The sequence below is a fragment of the Fukomys damarensis genome, unplaced genomic scaffold (assembly GCF_012274545.1).
Source record: "Fukomys damarensis isolate Sample0158 unplaced genomic scaffold, DMR_v1.0_HiC HiC_scaffold_25, whole genome shotgun sequence".
Classification (NCBI taxonomy): domain Eukaryota; kingdom Metazoa; phylum Chordata; class Mammalia; order Rodentia; family Bathyergidae; genus Fukomys; species Fukomys damarensis.
The window spans coordinates 7,848,383-7,865,589 of record NW_022900937.1 but is presented as its reverse complement, the minus strand read 5'-3'; the positions used below and the strand labels follow the sequence as shown (position 1 = coordinate 7,865,589).

The window sequence follows — 17,207 nt, the reverse complement described above, 5'->3', positions numbered from 1 at the left end:
GCTTTATGATTCAAGAGTCCGCGTTTCTTTAGTTTCTGCTACTGAATCTCTTTCTTCTTTTTAAATAGATGTTGATTTTGCTGAGTCTCTGGGAATGGAAATTCTGTAATCTGACTTTAGTACCCATCTTCCCCCGGAGGAAGTACTCTAAAGTCCTTTAGTGTGGATTCATTTCTCCTCAAAGCGCTTTCATTCATCAGGCAAGGCTTATGTTATAAAACTCTCATTTGGAAGCAGTGGTTGGAAAGGAGAGACATGCCAGAAGCAGGGAAGATTCGGAGGTGCTGTCAGAGCCAGCCTGGGAGCGCCCCACCCACCTTTGCAGAGCGGCCTGTCCCTGGGGGACCCTTCCCGCTGTTGCTATGCACACTCTGTGTTTCCTTGGCCCACACACGCACAAAGCAGACTTGCACCATTGTAATCATTGCTTTCGACCTGTACAGTTACAGCGTGGACACCGTGACTCTTTATTGACCTCTGGTATGAACACATTAGCATATTGCCTAAGGAGCATATTTGATGCTTTGATATTTGATACTAGCCTGCTGCTAGCATTTCAACCCTAAGAAATATGGTGCATCATTTCATCTTTTCCCAGGACACACGAAGGCCATCCTCCTGATGTATGAAGAGGACACTGAGGACTGGGCTATGTACCTGAGGACGCTATTTTCCCAGGCTGTGGAGTCGGAGGGGATCCTGTTGTACCACCTGGAGCACTCTTCCCTGCAGCACTTGGAGTTGCTGAGCTTAACCTCCTACAAATGTAAGCTGTTGATTCTGTCTGGCAGTGTGCTGAACGGCCTCACGCTGAGGAAGCAGCAGTTTCTGGAGAAGGTGCTGGCCTCGCCGGACAGTGTGGTCACCCTGCTCTGCGGGCTGCAGAGCGCAGCGCCACTGTTCGAGGCCTTAAACATCTCTGCGGGCAGATGGGAGCTGTCCACCCAGCAGGGCCCAGGGGACTACATCTCCGTGATCCAGAGAGTCCTAGCCAGAGGTAGTGTCACCCAAACTCTGCTTTTATTTATTCTAAAAATTTTAAATTTTCAGTTTTTTCTTAAACCAGGGAACAGCTGATGTTAAGACACAAAGGAGGAGATTGGAAACCATCTGGATGGAAGACTGTGCTGCCCTTCATGGAAAATGCACTGAGGTTCTTACATTTGAACTCGGTCCCGTAACACACGAGTTTGTGAGCTCCGGCTGAGATCCGATGGACCAGGATCGTCAGTGCTGCTCACATTGGGTGAGAGCACGAGATAACCAGGGTCTGTCCCGTGTGTCTCCTGTCAGCAGGAGCTAAAAGGGTTGGAAGATCTGCATTACAATTCTACAGCTTCTCTTGTGCAGATATTTGGGTGCCATCTATTATTATAAATGGGATTTTATAAGGAAATGCTTTAATTCCCAGCACACGGCCATGGTATTAGAGAACAGACCGAGGTCCCATTCATCTGCTAGCTGCAGCCCTGGGCAGGGGCTGGAACTCCGAAGCCTGCAGTGCTCATGTGGCTCTGATCAGCCTGTCGTGAAGGATGGGCCCTGGCCAGCTGTGTCCCACTTTTCCCAACCTCCTTGCCATCCACTCCCAGCCCTGCGATGTTTCACCACTGCAGGGAGACCGGGGGCCACAGCAGCTGCCAGAAGTTGGCATTTGCAGGAAGCTCATTGTGGGTTCCATGCACCCCCCTCATTCACTGGGAACACCACCACCACGGTAGTTCCAATGTGAGAACATTGCCCCTTCTTCTGTGCAGCTGGGAGGGATCTACTGCTGGGCCCCGGGTGTGCTCCACCTGGAATTGGCTCTGAGCTGTGTCCTGGCTGAGGCTTTCCTGCCTGGCTGCATCTGTCTGCACCAAATTCCACTGAAGCTTCTGCCATGCAGGCCTCTGCAGTGTGGCCACTGCCTCCTGCCACAGCCTACTGCCTTTAGGGTGTCCTGGCATGGACACAGCCCAAACTGGGTGCTGTGTAAGTGTAGAGGACAAGTGTCAGTCGCAAGAGGAGGAATGAAGGAGGACTTCTCCCAGCCTGAGGGCAGGAAGAGCCTCCACCCTTCAAAGGCCTCCTAGCAGAGACTGGTGGTGACTAATGTAATGCCAGCATTCTGGGAGGCCAAGGCAGGAAGAGCACAAGTGCAAAGCTAGTTTGGGCAATTTAACAAACTAGTGATGCCCTGTCTCAAAATAAAAAATAAAAATATAAAAGGACTTGGAGTGTAGCTTAGTGTGAAGGCAAACAAAACTCTTTTCAATTCTGCCATCTTTCCAAATTCAATCATTTTTTAATCCTTGCTTTAGTTGCCAGTGGTTGCATGAGTTTCTCTAAAACTTGGTGACTCACGATAATAAACAAGGAGGATTTTACTCCAATTTCCATGATCGGGAATCAAGGAGCGACTTGGTTTCAGGCTCTGAATGAGGCTGAGTGCTGGGGAGGTGGTGACCGGAGCTGCCTGCAGGATCTGCTTTTCCTATGTTTGCAGTGTGTGCAGTTTCCTTCCTTACCTTGTTCCTCCTAATCGTCTCTCCACTGGGTGAATGTCGCCTCTAACAGCCTCCGAGGGAGGGGGGGCTGTCCTGGAATACAGTGCTTCTGAACTCTTGCACATTGAAAGGCACTTCTCCTGCCTCACACTTGAAGTGCTGAGTGATGGGGGGCAGGTTGCCCCTTCTTTTCTCCTTCTGGCCTCCTAGGACTTGGAAAGCTTTCCCTTACCAGGAAGACTGAAGGGGTTTTCACTCATGGACAAGTGTAGAACATCACTGCCATGCTGGATGATTTTACCCAGAAATGTGTGCTATGTTTTCATTTTTATCTTTTCCACAAAATGTTGACTATAGTCTTATTTTATTCCAGGAGCAATCTCTTGACTTATATCTTAACTTATTCCTTTCTGTGTCTTAGAATAGTTTTACTTGGGGAGGGGAACCTTTCACTGTATTTTGGGGGGCTTTATTTTGCTGGTGAGTCCTTCTACCATATCTCTCTAATCTTTTTGGACTCTTTATTAATATCTAAGTCACTGTTTGCATTTTCACCTTAATCTGCTCACTTCTTATGTGTTGGGTGATCTCTCTCCCTCTGCATTGTTTCTAATTTCCCCTTCACATTTATTGTACTGTTGGGCTTTTCCCATTCTATCCCTTAGCAAAGCATTTTCATTTTAGTCTTGTCTTCCTCCTCCCCCTCCAACATTTTTGTACTGCACAGTTATTTTCAAAAGCTGATTTTTTTTAGTCTTACATTTTTAAATTTCATGTTACAAATTTTAAATTTATAGCAACATGGTTTTAGTTTGTACTCTCATATACAATGCCCCCCCCATATTCATCAGGTATATTAAGCTTTTAATTCTTTTTATGGAAAAGAAGAAATGTTATAATTTGAAAATTACAAAAAATGTCACTAGGACACTATACTGCATATGAAACACCTGTAATGGGGTAACCCACTTTCCGGTCTCCCTTCTGACTTTCTGAGACAGAAGCCTTCTTTCTCTCAGTAAACCTTTCCTACTCTTAAAAAAATGTGCACTGCTTTCTCCCTTGAGACAAAAGAGCACCAGTGCTGGACAGCAGAACATCGTCATGCAGGTGATTCTTCGCACTTACAAATTCTGATTCCTCCAGGAACTCAGTTTGCTTAGGCAATTTTAATTACAATGTCACTGTCGCTTAACCAGTTTGAACACAGACCTTTTTGTGTTTGCTTTATGGTGAGCACCCTTGGGTGACTAGGAAAGTGATATTCTGCTATGTCTTCAAGTTATTTTCCTTTTCATATTTGATAGGAGAAATGACACTTTATAGAGAGCACAGTACTGTTTGAAAAACATGACTAGCTCTCATTGTCCTAATGCAAATCCTGGGCTCTGATTTTTTTAAATTCATAGAAAAATGACCATGTTGTATGTAAATGGGTATTCAAACATGGTATCTTAGTCTCACATACAAGAATACCACAAGGCACATTCTCTACGCAGTTTCCAAATCGTTCATAATATGGCCTTTTTATATACAAGTTGTGTCCCATGATAAAATTGTTCCTAATTGCTGCAGCCTCCATAGTAATGATTTTGCTTCAATGAACCGCTGATGTGGCCTGCTGCACTATTTTGTTTCCTATTCGAGTGGAAAGTATAAACGTCGAGAACAGTATGAAAATGGGTAAAATAGGACAAAAGGTGTGGGATTTGGTTTTCACTATCCCTTTTGTACTTTCCTGCACCTCAAAAAGAAATTAAACAAAGAATAAAGGAAGCCTTTTATTCTGAAACATTCTGTGATAAAGAGAATAATAAAAATGCCAGGAAAGTCATGAAAATAATTAAATGTTTAATATATTCACACGGACAGAGATAAATCAGAGGAAATTTTATAAAACTTAATGAAACAGAAAGATATTTTATAATTAAGGCTCCAAAGGAAAAAGTTTTTAATATTAAAGGAGTTGGTAATTCGTGTGGAGTCAAAGTATTTTATTTCTTTTTAAGAAATTAAGGAAACTAAAATTTCTTCTCTCCTTAGTTCTCAGAGTGGGAATAAGGAGGCTCCTGCGTTTCTGCATTGGTGTGTTCTCTCGCCCCTCGACAGCATTCCTCCCTCCATCCCGTCTCCTGCTTTTGGTTCTCTGTCCAGTTCCCTTTGTCTACTCAGCTCCAGCTTCACCGCTCCCACGGGGCGGTGTGTGTAGGCAACAGAAACGACCCGACTCCACTTTAGCCTCCACTTTAGCCGTCACCGTGGGTCCGCCCTTGTCCTCTCCCCTGCCCGCTGTGCTCCCTACTTCTCCTAGCCCACCTCGTAGGCTCCACACCCCAGGTTGTATCACCAGCAACTCTATCCGAGGCTGATTTCCCCAGATTTTCTTCATAGTTAAAGGAACGGAGAAAACTACCATTTTCTTTTCCCTAAGAGACATTTCAGTTTCGTTTCCACATTTCTTTTGTTTGTTTTTTGGGTTTTTTTTTTTTGTCTGTTTGTTTGTTTGTTTTGGTACCGGGGATTGAACTCAGGTGTTTGCGCTTGCAAGGCAGGCCACCGAACTGCTGAGCTAAATCCCCAGCCCCTCTTTTCCATATTACGAAACCAAGGATTTCCATGGATTTCGTGATTAATCAAACAAGATGCTGAAAACAAGCAGTAGCCACGAAGCAGCAGAGTGAGTGATTAGAGAGACAAACTAGAAAGGAGTGCACGGCACAACGGGGACAGCGGACGGGGTACAGACACCGCCCCCTCGCGGTCCCCACACGAGGTGCCCCTCCAGGCCCAACCTGGCGGAGACACCCACGGAGTCACTTCTGGATGCAAGGCCGCCCTTGACTCTGAGTTAGGTTTTCCACTGTGAATTACCTGCTTTGAAAGCTTTACTTGAGCATATTGAAAGGTTTTAGAATCATTCCCGCGAAGCCACTTTTGCTAATTTATTTTCCTAGGGTTTTGTTCACTTTATAAAAGTGCATAAGTGTACAATTATTTATGATATTCCTTTTTTAAAAATTCTGTTCTGTGTGGAATTTTATGCCTTTATAGTTTCTAAAATCATTTGTCTTTTTAAAAGTACTTGATGAATCTCAGAAGTTTGTGTATTTCGTTTATTTCAAAAATAATCTTGGTTTTTAAAAATAGTTTGTTATATATGTTGATATTCCTTATCTTTATAGTATTTAATATTTTATAATCTTTTTCCTTAAATTTTTAGAATGCTTACCTGTTAGATATGTAAGCTTTCTATTTTCCTTTTTGCAATAAACATTTAGCCAATAAATTTTCTCTAAGTACATCTCACATACATCCCCAAAGTTCCTACTTTTATTCAGCTCTACGTATTTTCTAAACGTCCTATGATTTCACCTTTATAAATTTTAATGAATAAAAGTAAACATGAAATTTAAGTTATCTTTTTGTCACTGATTTTGTATATTTTATTTTATGGTCAGAGAATAAGGTTTATGTTATTAGTAAATTTGCAAATGTTGAACCATCCTTGTATCTCTGGAATGAAGCCAGTTGATCAGGACATGTAATCATTTTGATGATTCACCGCCTTCTGTTTGCCAATGTTTTCTTTAATATTTTTGCTTCTCTATTCACTAAACTGATTGGCCTAGATTTCTCTTATTTGGCTAGACCCTGGTCTAGTTTTAGAATCAGGGTGATGGATAATAGCTTCCAGGAATGACTGTGGGAATACGCTTTCCCTTTCAATTTCATTAAAAAGCTTAAGGAGTAAGAGTGTTAGAACTTAGCTGAAGTTTTTATAAAATTCAGCAGGGAACCTGCCTCTATCTAGGCTTTTCTTAGATGGTAGAATATTTATTACTGCTTTGATTTATTTGCCTGTTATTAGATTATGCAGGATTTTAAATCTTGGTTCAGTTTCATATGTATCTAAGAATCTATGCATTTCTTCTAAATTCTCCAACTTGGTGTGCTTGTTTGTGAAGTAGTTGTTAATAATGCTTTTTAAAAACTTTTAATACTGTCCATTGTGATTTCACCTTTTTATTTCTAATTTTATTGATTTGGATCTTTTCTCTCCTTTTGGGGGGGTAGATTGACTAAAGGTTCATCTATTTTGCTTATTCCTTGAAAGACCTAACTGAGGTTCATTAATTCTTTGTATTTTTATGTCAATTTCACTGATCTGTACTCTGATCTGATCTTTATGATTTTCTTCCTTATACTAGGTTTGGGTTTGGATTGTTATGAATTTTCTAGGACCCTGAGATGCATTGCTGGGTTACATATTTGGGCTCTGTTTTTGTGATACAGGCATTCACAGTTTTAAACCTCCCCTTTGAACTGCTTTCGTTGTGATATGATATGTTGTATTGGCATTATCATTTAGTTCTAGGAACTTTTTTATTCCTTGATTTCTTTTGTAATCCACTGCTTAGTTAGGAGTATAATATTTACTTTCCATGCATCTGCATAATTTTTGTGTTTTCTTTTGTTGTTGATTTCTAACTTTACTGCACTATAGTCTGGTAACATACATGGTATAATATTGATTTTTTTTACATTTATTTAAGGCTGATTTATTGGCTAGTATGTAGTCTGTTTTGCAGAAAAGTTCCATGTGCTGCTGAAAAGAATTCTGTTGTTGGGTTTCTCTGCAGATATCTATTAAGTCTATCTATTTGAAGATTTTGTTCAACTCTGGTATTTCTTTGTTCATTTTTTATCCGTTGATCTATTTATTGATGATAGTGTGGCATTGACATCCCCAACTATAATTTTGTTCTTGTTTGTTTGATCTTTTATATTCAGAAGTACTTGCTTTATGAAATTAGGTACACCATTGTTTGATGCATACATGCTAATAATGTTACTTTATCCTGTTGGATTATTTCCTTAACCAAAGCAGTGTGCCCTGGTTCATGAATGTTATGGTTTGGGAACAATTTGATTTGCAAGCAAATGCATTTGGAAAAACTTTGTTTTTGTTTGCACACTTGACATTGGGTGATGAACATGACAGTGGCCATCTTTCCCACAAAAAACAAGCATGGCCATTGTTTCCAAAATTGTAGAACAAATTATGTTTGTAAACCAAGATACCGTGGTATATAATGAATGTTTACACCTATTTTTGCTCAGGTTTTTGTTGCATGGAATATTATTTTCCACCTTTCGATAGAAGATTTGCAAGATTCAGTAAGCCAGTGTTTTCTAAATGCCCCATATGTGATGTTGCGTGCTCATGTGTGGTTGACAAAAAGGTGATGTGATTTTTAGACTTATGTTGCATATAAGCTTTAAAAAACTATCACCTGTGGAGTTAGGTGCAGTATGAAACACAAATCTTCCTCTCTTGCCAACTTTATAAATGCAAGGCAGGCTTCTATTCATGTACCATGTGCTGCAGAACCTGGAAGGAGACTTTGACTGGCTCCCATTAATCATACAAGAAAGAACTTGTCAAAAATGCAAGTCATTGCCACTATTTTCACTAACTGATTTTTTATTTTTGAAAGTACAGTTCTTAACATAGAAATGTTATTAAACACATGACAGCTTCATAATTTTTAAAGAAATAATAAATATTTTGTTAAATTCTACATCTTTCTGATATAACAAAAATCTATAGCCATGACTGATATAAACAAGAACTCTTTGTGGTTCTCAGCAACTTCTAAGAATGTTATTTTCAGAACAAAGTATGTGAAGATTCCTAACCTAGATTTGTAAATCTGCAAATCTTAAGTTTAGATATAGCAGCATTTAGAGATAGATTTTTAGTAAGAAAAAGAGACCCAATGACAAAAATCTAAGAGACATCTGTACCTTCCTCATATCTCTCAAGCTCTGTGCATATAATCTGTCTTTATAACCAATTTGCTTTGGCTCTTAAGTATTTTTCTAAGTTGTCCTTCATACTCTATCTTGTCTGTTTCTTAATCCAGGCTGCTGGTCTGTGTCTTTTTCTCTCCACACTTGCAATTCACACACTAGGTCAAGGGCTCTCTGTTGCCTACAGAATAAAATCAAAATACTGCAGAGCAGCGGACCAGGCATCTCATAATCCAACATTATATAAAGTAATTTTTAAACTTAGTAGCAGGATTTAAAGCCCGCACAACAATTGTTCACTAATTTAGACAATTATATATACAATAATCGATCAAGTCTAATGGTAAAAGTAGAATGCTAACTTAGTGTATGTAGGACAAAGGTCAACAGAACTGTATTTGTACTTGTAGAATTTATTAGGCTTTGAAAAATTATTAGCTGCCAACTTTAACATTCAGAGGCTGAACAGCTGCTTTTTTCTTTCTCTAAGAAACTACTAGTTCATTATAACTTCAGAATTCCAATTAAAATGATGGATTGTTTGAAAAGTATATTACTCAAAAAGTCTGAATTATGAATGTGTGTTCAGGCATCTGATACTTTACATAGGGGTTTTGCTTTGTCCCATAGAGGTCCTCTGGTTTGTATGATTTAATAAAGCAGCTCAAGTGATTTTAGAACCTGTGACGACTAAGGTGTCAAGGTTTTATCCTCAATATAGGCTACATATACAATTTATTCTGAAGAAAGAGTTTATTTTAATCAATTGAAACAAAAATGCTTAGTAAAATTTTATTAGTCCCAGACACCAGAACATAATTGCAATTTGTTTACTGTTAATAAAATAAATAAAATAGAGGCACTTGTTCAGGATATTTTTAGCTGTGCTGGCAGTGATGTCCTGTCTGTTACTCCGGGCAGCTTTCCATCATATTTGAACTATGAACATAGTACCTTCCTCTCTGCAGTCCTGCCACTTCCCTTCTCATATTAGTTGGGATCATTCACTCCTTAGTAGCTACCTTGGATTGTTCTTGCTATTCCCCAAATGTCAACTCCCCTTTGATGATTTTTTTCTTCATTGTTAGCAAAAACCAGTCTTTTTTTTCATGTTTCAGTTGTATAGCACCCCATAACCCAATCACCTTCCAAAACAATGAGGCCAGGCTGAGCTCAACCTTGCAATTCTCCTGGCAAAGCCTCCCAAAATGCTGAGGCGACAGGTATGTGCTAACATGCCCTGCAGCCCCGAATTTCAAAAATGTTTTATCTGTGGTTAGTTGAGTCCATAGGTGCAGAAACCACAGACACAGATGCCACTCTATGGAGCCCATGAAAAAGCAAAGTTTTACTGACTCCTAATGAGTAAAACATCCAGTTCTGAAATCTATGCCAAGACAATTGCTATCCTGAATTCCATGGAGATGCAATCCAAGGTCCAGAGGATCAGAGAATTCCAACTTCAAGTGTAACTGAGGCACTGCAGGGCAATTTTTTTTTTTTTAATCAAAAAGCTGTGTTTAACTTAAACTTGCCTGGCCCTGTCTAGTGGTCAAGCATTTGCTAGTATGAGGGGTTATTTTCCAGGCAAATATTTTAAACTGAATATAAAAGAAGCAGAGGGAAATGTCACTCAGAATAACAATACTTAGTGGCAAGCACTGTTGACATTTCTGGCATTTCATTCCACAGATAAATTTCAATAGTGCAGAAAGCTGCTTGAAAGTTGAGAGAGTACTTCTCAAATATATACATGGAATCATTTAAAAACAAAATCAAGGTTTATGTAAGAAAAAAGCAAGGCATGAATGACAAGTATAAGACTGTACTGCAACAAATATATGAATGTTTTAATTTTGTAAAAATCTGAAATGATAGACCAGCATGTCAATTTTTTCCTTTGGCTCAGGAATTTTTAACAACTGTTCCATGAGAAGATGAAAATCTCACCAAAATCAGTGTTGCATTCCAATAGAAGAGTCTAGTTTAGAACAATCAGTTCACAATAATGAAAGAACACAGGGAACCATGAATTCAAATTGAGCTGATAACTTGAGTTACACTGAGCAGTGGAGTATACTGATGTAAGGAGAGAAGCAATTAAGTGTTTCAGGGATAAGCTACAAAGAGATGAATGTTATGAAATACGGAACTTACACGTTTATTTACACGTGAATATTTTTCTCATGCTCCATATGAAGAAATTTTTAGAACTAGTTTTAGAGTGAAAGATGGGCTCAGATAGTATCTCCTCAAACAAGATTTGACAGAAGAGGTTGAGACCACAGAACGGTACATCTTCTGTAAGTCTTACATTTTCAAAATGTACTTTCTAACACTGGTTAATGAAATTCTACCTGCCCAGAGCTGCCATAACAACTAGAAGGATCGCCACTCCCTATCAATGATAATTCCACATTGTGGCTGCGAAAAGAGTCATTTTCAGTAGCAGTGAGGGCCAGTTCAACAACCTATAAGCTGCAACCTGGGAATTTTTGCTAAAATAAAACATTCTGTGGCTTAATAAGTGTACTCACATATGAACTGCCATTCCTATGTGAGTTAGTAATCCTACCTAGAACATCAATTAAATGTCAAACAGTATCATCTCATGCGATGGTAATAATTAATGCTTGAGGCATTTCTCTGAAGGTTTGGGCCATATGCTGTTTTTTATAGCTCTGAGAAGTTTGTGTCTTTGTGCCTCAGCTTATTCCCGTGATAAATTGACTGTCATATGCATGGGTGTCACTGTGGATTGGAGAGAGAGGCACAGTGAGCAGGGCCTCTGGAGTCTGACTAGCTAGGTCTTCTTGTGGCCCCAAAAGAACCAGCTCTGTGGTTTTGAAAGAGCTAATTTGCTACTCAGGACCTTACTCTCCTCATCTAAAACAGCAACCCCACCCTCTTCAAACTACAAATCAAACAGCCTCACTAGCTTTAATGCTCTTCCTAGCATTTGTCAGCTTCTGCTGCATGCAATCCATCTTTTACTCACATGCTGTTTGCTTTCCCAAACACCTCCCTGCCTCATTTGATTACCAACCCTAGAAAGGAAGGCTCACTGCCCCATGTGCAGCATCTTGGATAGCATCTTGTACAAGGGCATTATATAAATTTGTCCAAAGAATAAATGAGTTAATCTATAATATTAGTGCTACTTACTAGAGGTGGCAGAGTATTAAGTCTGTTAATATATTCTATGTGTTCTTTTCCACTGCTGGAACAAAAGAGCTGACATAAACAAAGTAGATTTAGGTTTATTTTGGCTCAAGGGAAGTGACATCAAGGGAGAAGCACACAGCAGAGGAATGAGTACGCACCACATGCTCACTTCACAGTGACTGGGAAGCAGAGAGAGACAGGAAGAGAGGGATTTGCGGAGGACATTGCCTTGCACTTTCTTTCTAGTCTGTTATTGTAGGGCCTCACTATGTCCTCCTAGCATCTTCTTGCCCCTCCTTTTCTGTGCCCACCACTGCCTGTGAGCCCAGATGGGGCTGAACCATATGCTTCGTTCTCCTTCACTACACACACCCCTTGTGTCTCCTAGAGCCCACCACATGAGCACGCACGGTTGTGTGTGAAGACCTGCAGTGCCCTACATTTCCTGAAGGCAATATAGAAACAGAAACACAAGGTCTCCATCCATTCTCCAAGTCATGTGACAAGTGTAGACAGGCCCTTCCACAGAAGGCTTGGGGCTTTTCCAGCCTTGATCCACTTCACCCAACTTCTTCTCCTTGACATGTTTAGCATGAAAATATAATTGTCCCTTCACTTCACAAATAACTATTGAGTATCTACCATGTTCATCCGTGAAGGTAGTTGATTCCTCATTCTCACAGAGATTGGAGAAAGGAGCTAAGAGACCATAGATCCAATGACGAGAAAGTTTTCTCTCTCTTCTTCACCTCAAGTTTGAGGCACACTTTTGAAAAGGACAAGCTGAATGCTAATCTATGTATGTCTTCACCTTAACATTCATGTTCTGGGGATGTTTGTGGTTATATGTATGTATGTAGATATAGATACATGACAATTACATATATTCTAAATGACACATACACTTATGTAGTAAGATATCTGTATTTATATATTTAATCAATATATGTGCATATATATGCTGAATTCCTTTGGATGTAAAGCTGCCCTGTATATAATTTATATATGTTAACTATTTTATTCACATCTTTAGGATATAAAGATACATATAATTTATATAAACACACAATTTGTATATGCAAATATGCAAAAAATCACATAATTATATGCTTTTATGTAAATTGGTATATATTTGCATTTGTATACATGCATAAATATACATTCACACACATACCCTCATGCAAATGTCTTCCTAATTACACTGTAAACTACTGAAAGCTCATTAGGAAGAAAATAAATGGCTTACTCAACAATAGAGAAGTTTCATTTTCTATTCCAGGCACAGAAAATATTTGTCACTGATTTACTTTGGGCAATGTAAGATTTTCCTATTGAATTAAACTCATTATCTGTCACCTTTTTCCTAGGTTAACTGTATCTGCTCTTTTTAAACAATTGAATTCTAATAGATACAAAGCCTGTATTCTCTTCACATTTTTGAAAAGTGTTAGAAGAGGAAGAAAAGCTTCTATTTGAATAATTCATGGGGGAGGAACAACTTCTGACTCACAGAATTCAAAAAATATCTACAAATAGTTTTGAACAGTTAACAGAAATTCAATAATCCTGCATTGAAAAGGATTATAGTTTTGTGTGTGTTCAGAATAAAACTCACTGTGTGTGGAAATCTTGATAAATTTCAGAGCCCTGAAAATATAAATTTTATTCTTGCACTTAATAGTGTAAGATATATCATATTATCCCACTTAGTCTTAGCTTTCAAAAAAGTGTATTCACGTGCTTTAAGTAGATTGGATACAAATAACTGAAACAGAAACTCTTATCTCAGGAGATAGAATATTTAAGTTTTTTTCTTGATGGTATGTTTTAAATGATATATACTGAATACTGCTTAAATGAATTTAATTCTGAAAAATGGAATTACTGCTGTACTCTCACACCATGAAATGAATAATTTTTGATGATTTTATATTTTTGGAAATGTAACATTAACGGATTTTTGAAAGTTTAGTGTAGATTGAAAGGAATTAAAAAATTAAATGAGCATTATTCCCACCTCTCAGAAAAAAAATTGCTCCTTAACCTAATAGTAAGTTGTCCTTATCTTTGTAGATGGTATGTATTATATGTAATATGCTATCTATATACATACACTTACATAGATATATACCTACACATACTACATACATACCTTACTAACATCTACTTTTTATTCAGCTAATATAAAATTAGCTCATGTTATACAACATCTTATATAAACATCCTCTAACGGTATGTTATGAATCTATATTCCAAGCAGTCTGGAATTTCCTTTTCTTAGTTTAAGGAGAGGATAACAAACAATAACCCTAAGTTTCATAATGTCTCGTTTGAGTGTGTGCTACTATGCTGCAGGTAGTCTACAATGGAATACTGTATAAGACAACCCACTGAAAAGTTGTTACTGAATGAGTTACATGCCCTGTGGATAATTTAACACTTAAAATTGGAATGATCAGTACTGGCGCTAACCTTTTCTGTAACCCTGATTTCAAGACAAATATCAACCAAAATGAATATAAAACTGCATTGTCATTCATAAAGAGAACAGTCCGATGTTCATTTTGGGTTTCAAATGTTATTCAAAAGATCTTAATTATGTTTCATTGTGGACACACTGCTGATTGTCTCTGATGCATGTTGACCTTCTTCAGAGAGAATTAATCTACCCTACTTACCTAGACTAAACTAATCACACTTGTTTCCCTGACTGGCCTTCTGATTCCTTTAGCTCAGTGCTTCATGTAAGAGTATTGTAGTTTCAAGAGGTTCTGACTGCCAGGAGCACTGGAAAGGCCAATACTGCACCACTTCCTCAGGTCCAGGAGAAGTTGAAAGTGTAAGCATGTACTCGGGGACATACTTAGGACTTTCTAAGCTAGGGTGACTTCCTTTAGCTTTTTCCAGTTCCTGTTTCAGGGCTAACCTGATTGACATGCAGATGTATTTCCTTAGGACTAACACTGAATGCCTGCTCTAGCCCTGCACAGAAGACATATTATTTTACATAACAGATTGCTCCTTGGCTTATGATGGGCTTGCATTCTCACAAACACATGAGCTGAAAATATCCTAAACTGACAATGCGCTATATATACCTAATCTGCTAAGCCCGTACATAGTCGGGGCCTACACCGACCGTAATCAGAGTGCTTGCATCAGCTACAGCTGTGTTTATTGCAAAGCCTCTTTTGTCATACAGTGATGAAGATACTTTTTCCAAAATGTGTTGGCCCACTGAAGAGTGTTAGTTATGTGATCTTTGCCTGGAGGGAGCTCTGTATGCAGTATGGCTACCCCCAGGAAAAAAAATCAAAATTCAAAGTAGAGTTTCTATGGAATGCACATCTTTTTTATACCATTATATAAAGTTGAAAATTCTAAGTGGGACAGTTCTAAGTTGGAGATCATCTGTAACCAAAACAATTCAACAGAGATGATGCCATAGGAGGACGAGGGAATTGAAGTTCATAGAGCCTGTTACTTTGCCCAACACCACACAAGAATAGGTAATTTCTTCTCCAGAAGTAGTGTATTTCTCTAGATTAGGTGTGGCTTCTGTTTTAATTAATCTTCTAAAATCATTTGTGCAGAACATTGAGTTTTCTGTTCTCCCATTAACTACAGTCAGTTTTTAACTCATGCAACAGAGAAGAATAATTTCCATTTTCTTGTGAATTATTATAGCAAAAAGAAATCAAATATAATAAAAAGATTATATTTTTCCCAATATTCACCTAATTTTGTCAATTATCAGAAAAATCTGTCCTTATTTCAATACGGAATTCAAAAGTTGACAAAGAATTAAATATAAATAATAGAAACATAAAAAGTTACACTGAAGATTATACTTTGGGAAAAATAGTATTAAAATTTTTCTGTTTGGAAAGGCAAAAGCAAAGCTTTGAAAATTAAATAGATACCAGATTTCTTTAATTCATAAAGGAAAATTCCTTTTCTGGTGCTCTACTACTTTATAACGTTTCACAATTTTATTAAGTTTACAGTGTAATTATGTTCGTTAAGAAAACTGACACAAAATCATTTTGGCTTCAAGTAGCTTTTTCCCTAATACTACATTCAGTTTAAAAGACAAGTGTTGCCTCTATTTCCGCTACTACCCCCTAGGATCGCTTAGGTCACCTTCTCAGGGGCTGGTCTGTGGGAGCGTGGTTTGTGCAGAGCAGCATTTCCTGTCCTTCTCCGGCCATGGCACACAAACAAAAGGGTAATATTTGTAGTGAAGACCAGAAACAAGTGGTGAAGTCAGTCAGCCTAGAGCTGAGTCTCCCTTCACCAACTGTTCACTGCACACTGAGCAGCATGTGTGTTGGGCTTGGGGTCTTAGTCACGTTCCTGTCTCTAGGACAGAACTGGACACCTACAACTTAGAGGAGAAGAGGTTTATTTTGGCTCACAGTTTGAAAGGATTCAGTCCAGGCATTATTCTTCGGCTCCAAGGCAGAAGCAGCACAGTGGAAGCGGGTGATGTTGGGAGGAGGTAGGACTTGTGAGCAGTCACTGGAATGTGCCCTTGAAGGGTGTATTGGGAGCCCCATCCCCTCCTTTGTCCATGTCTTTGCTTCCTAGCCACCATGAGGTAAGCACCCTCCTCCACCACACCCTCTCTGCCACGATGCTCTGCCTCACCACTGGCCCAAGGCAATAGGGCCAAGTGACCAGGACTGAGCCCTCGGACACTGGACCAAAATGAACCTCTGTCTTTTCCAGTTACCTCAGATATTTTACCACAGGGACAGAATGCTGACTAACAGACACAAAGTTCTTCCTGAGAAGTATGACCACATAAGCAATTTTTTCAATGTCAAATTCTCCATTTGTTGATTTTGGTGCCTTTCATTCACATGCAACAAAGTGATTGTCTTGAGTGACAGCTCATGTCTTTGAGAATCTCTGTCAATTGATTCTTTATCATGTTCCTTTCTCTCTGACTGTGTCAGGATTCACTCGGTGGCCTAATCCAGGCCCAGCTGTGCATTTGTCTAGAGCTCCCTTCTCAAGGCAATGGCACAGTTTCTCTCGCTCTCGGAAGTATAGGCGGCTGGGAGTCTCAGTCATGTCGGTTGTTACAATGCGATGTGAACTTACGACCATGATCTTCATCACAGGACCTCTCTACTCTTTGAGTTTTGAGTATGATGTCTCTTTGGTTTTAGAAATAAATTAATTTTGGAAGGTTATCTTATATTTGAAATTGTGTTTTCCAAAAATGATTTGGGCTCTGTTTTCTCTGCTCTGGTATCTTTATTTGCAGATTAAGCTTGATTTTAAAGAATTCCTCAAAAGGTTGTTATGATGGGATTATATTTATCAATTTCTGATGCTCAGATAAAGTCATCAGCTATAAAATGATCTTTTCTATTATTTTATTTACATGTTGTAGAGAGAAATAGACACGTGATTAATCTGTACTCTTGATCATTCATTCCTCTACTTGAAAAAAAATACATAGTTTACTTTGTAAAATGAAGTTTCTTTCCAGAAAAATAAGGATAGATATTACATATACCGCATGATTAGATAGTCTTATTATATTTCATACATATATATTAAAATTACCTATACTCCATCAACTAGAAATAGCCACTCTTGGTTTTTCAGTATACACATAGCTAATTTATTCTCATTTAAGAGTACATCTTGAATTTCTTCAACATAGTTCTCTATATGTATGCTTATTTTATTAAAACAGTAACCTATTAAATTGACAATTTTGTA

At 38.6% G+C, this 17,207-nt stretch overlaps 1 protein-coding gene across 2 annotated transcripts in view; it reads left to right on the top strand.

Moving 5' to 3' along the window:
• Positions 1–17,207, top strand: part of Bank1 (B cell scaffold protein with ankyrin repeats 1) — a 212,253-nt gene that overhangs the window by 13,444 nt on the left and 181,602 nt on the right. The window contains exons 1-2 of one of the 2 annotated variants that reach the window (XM_033756174.1): positions 408–480; positions 599–997. In XM_033756174.1, coding sequence (XP_033612065.1) covers positions 622–997 — 376 coding nt within the window. In that variant the 5' untranslated portion in view covers positions 408–480; positions 599–621. Of the gene's footprint in view, positions 1–407; positions 481–598; positions 998–17,207 lie in introns of those variants that run through there. The other variant, XM_033756173.1, reaches the window with a different exon arrangement.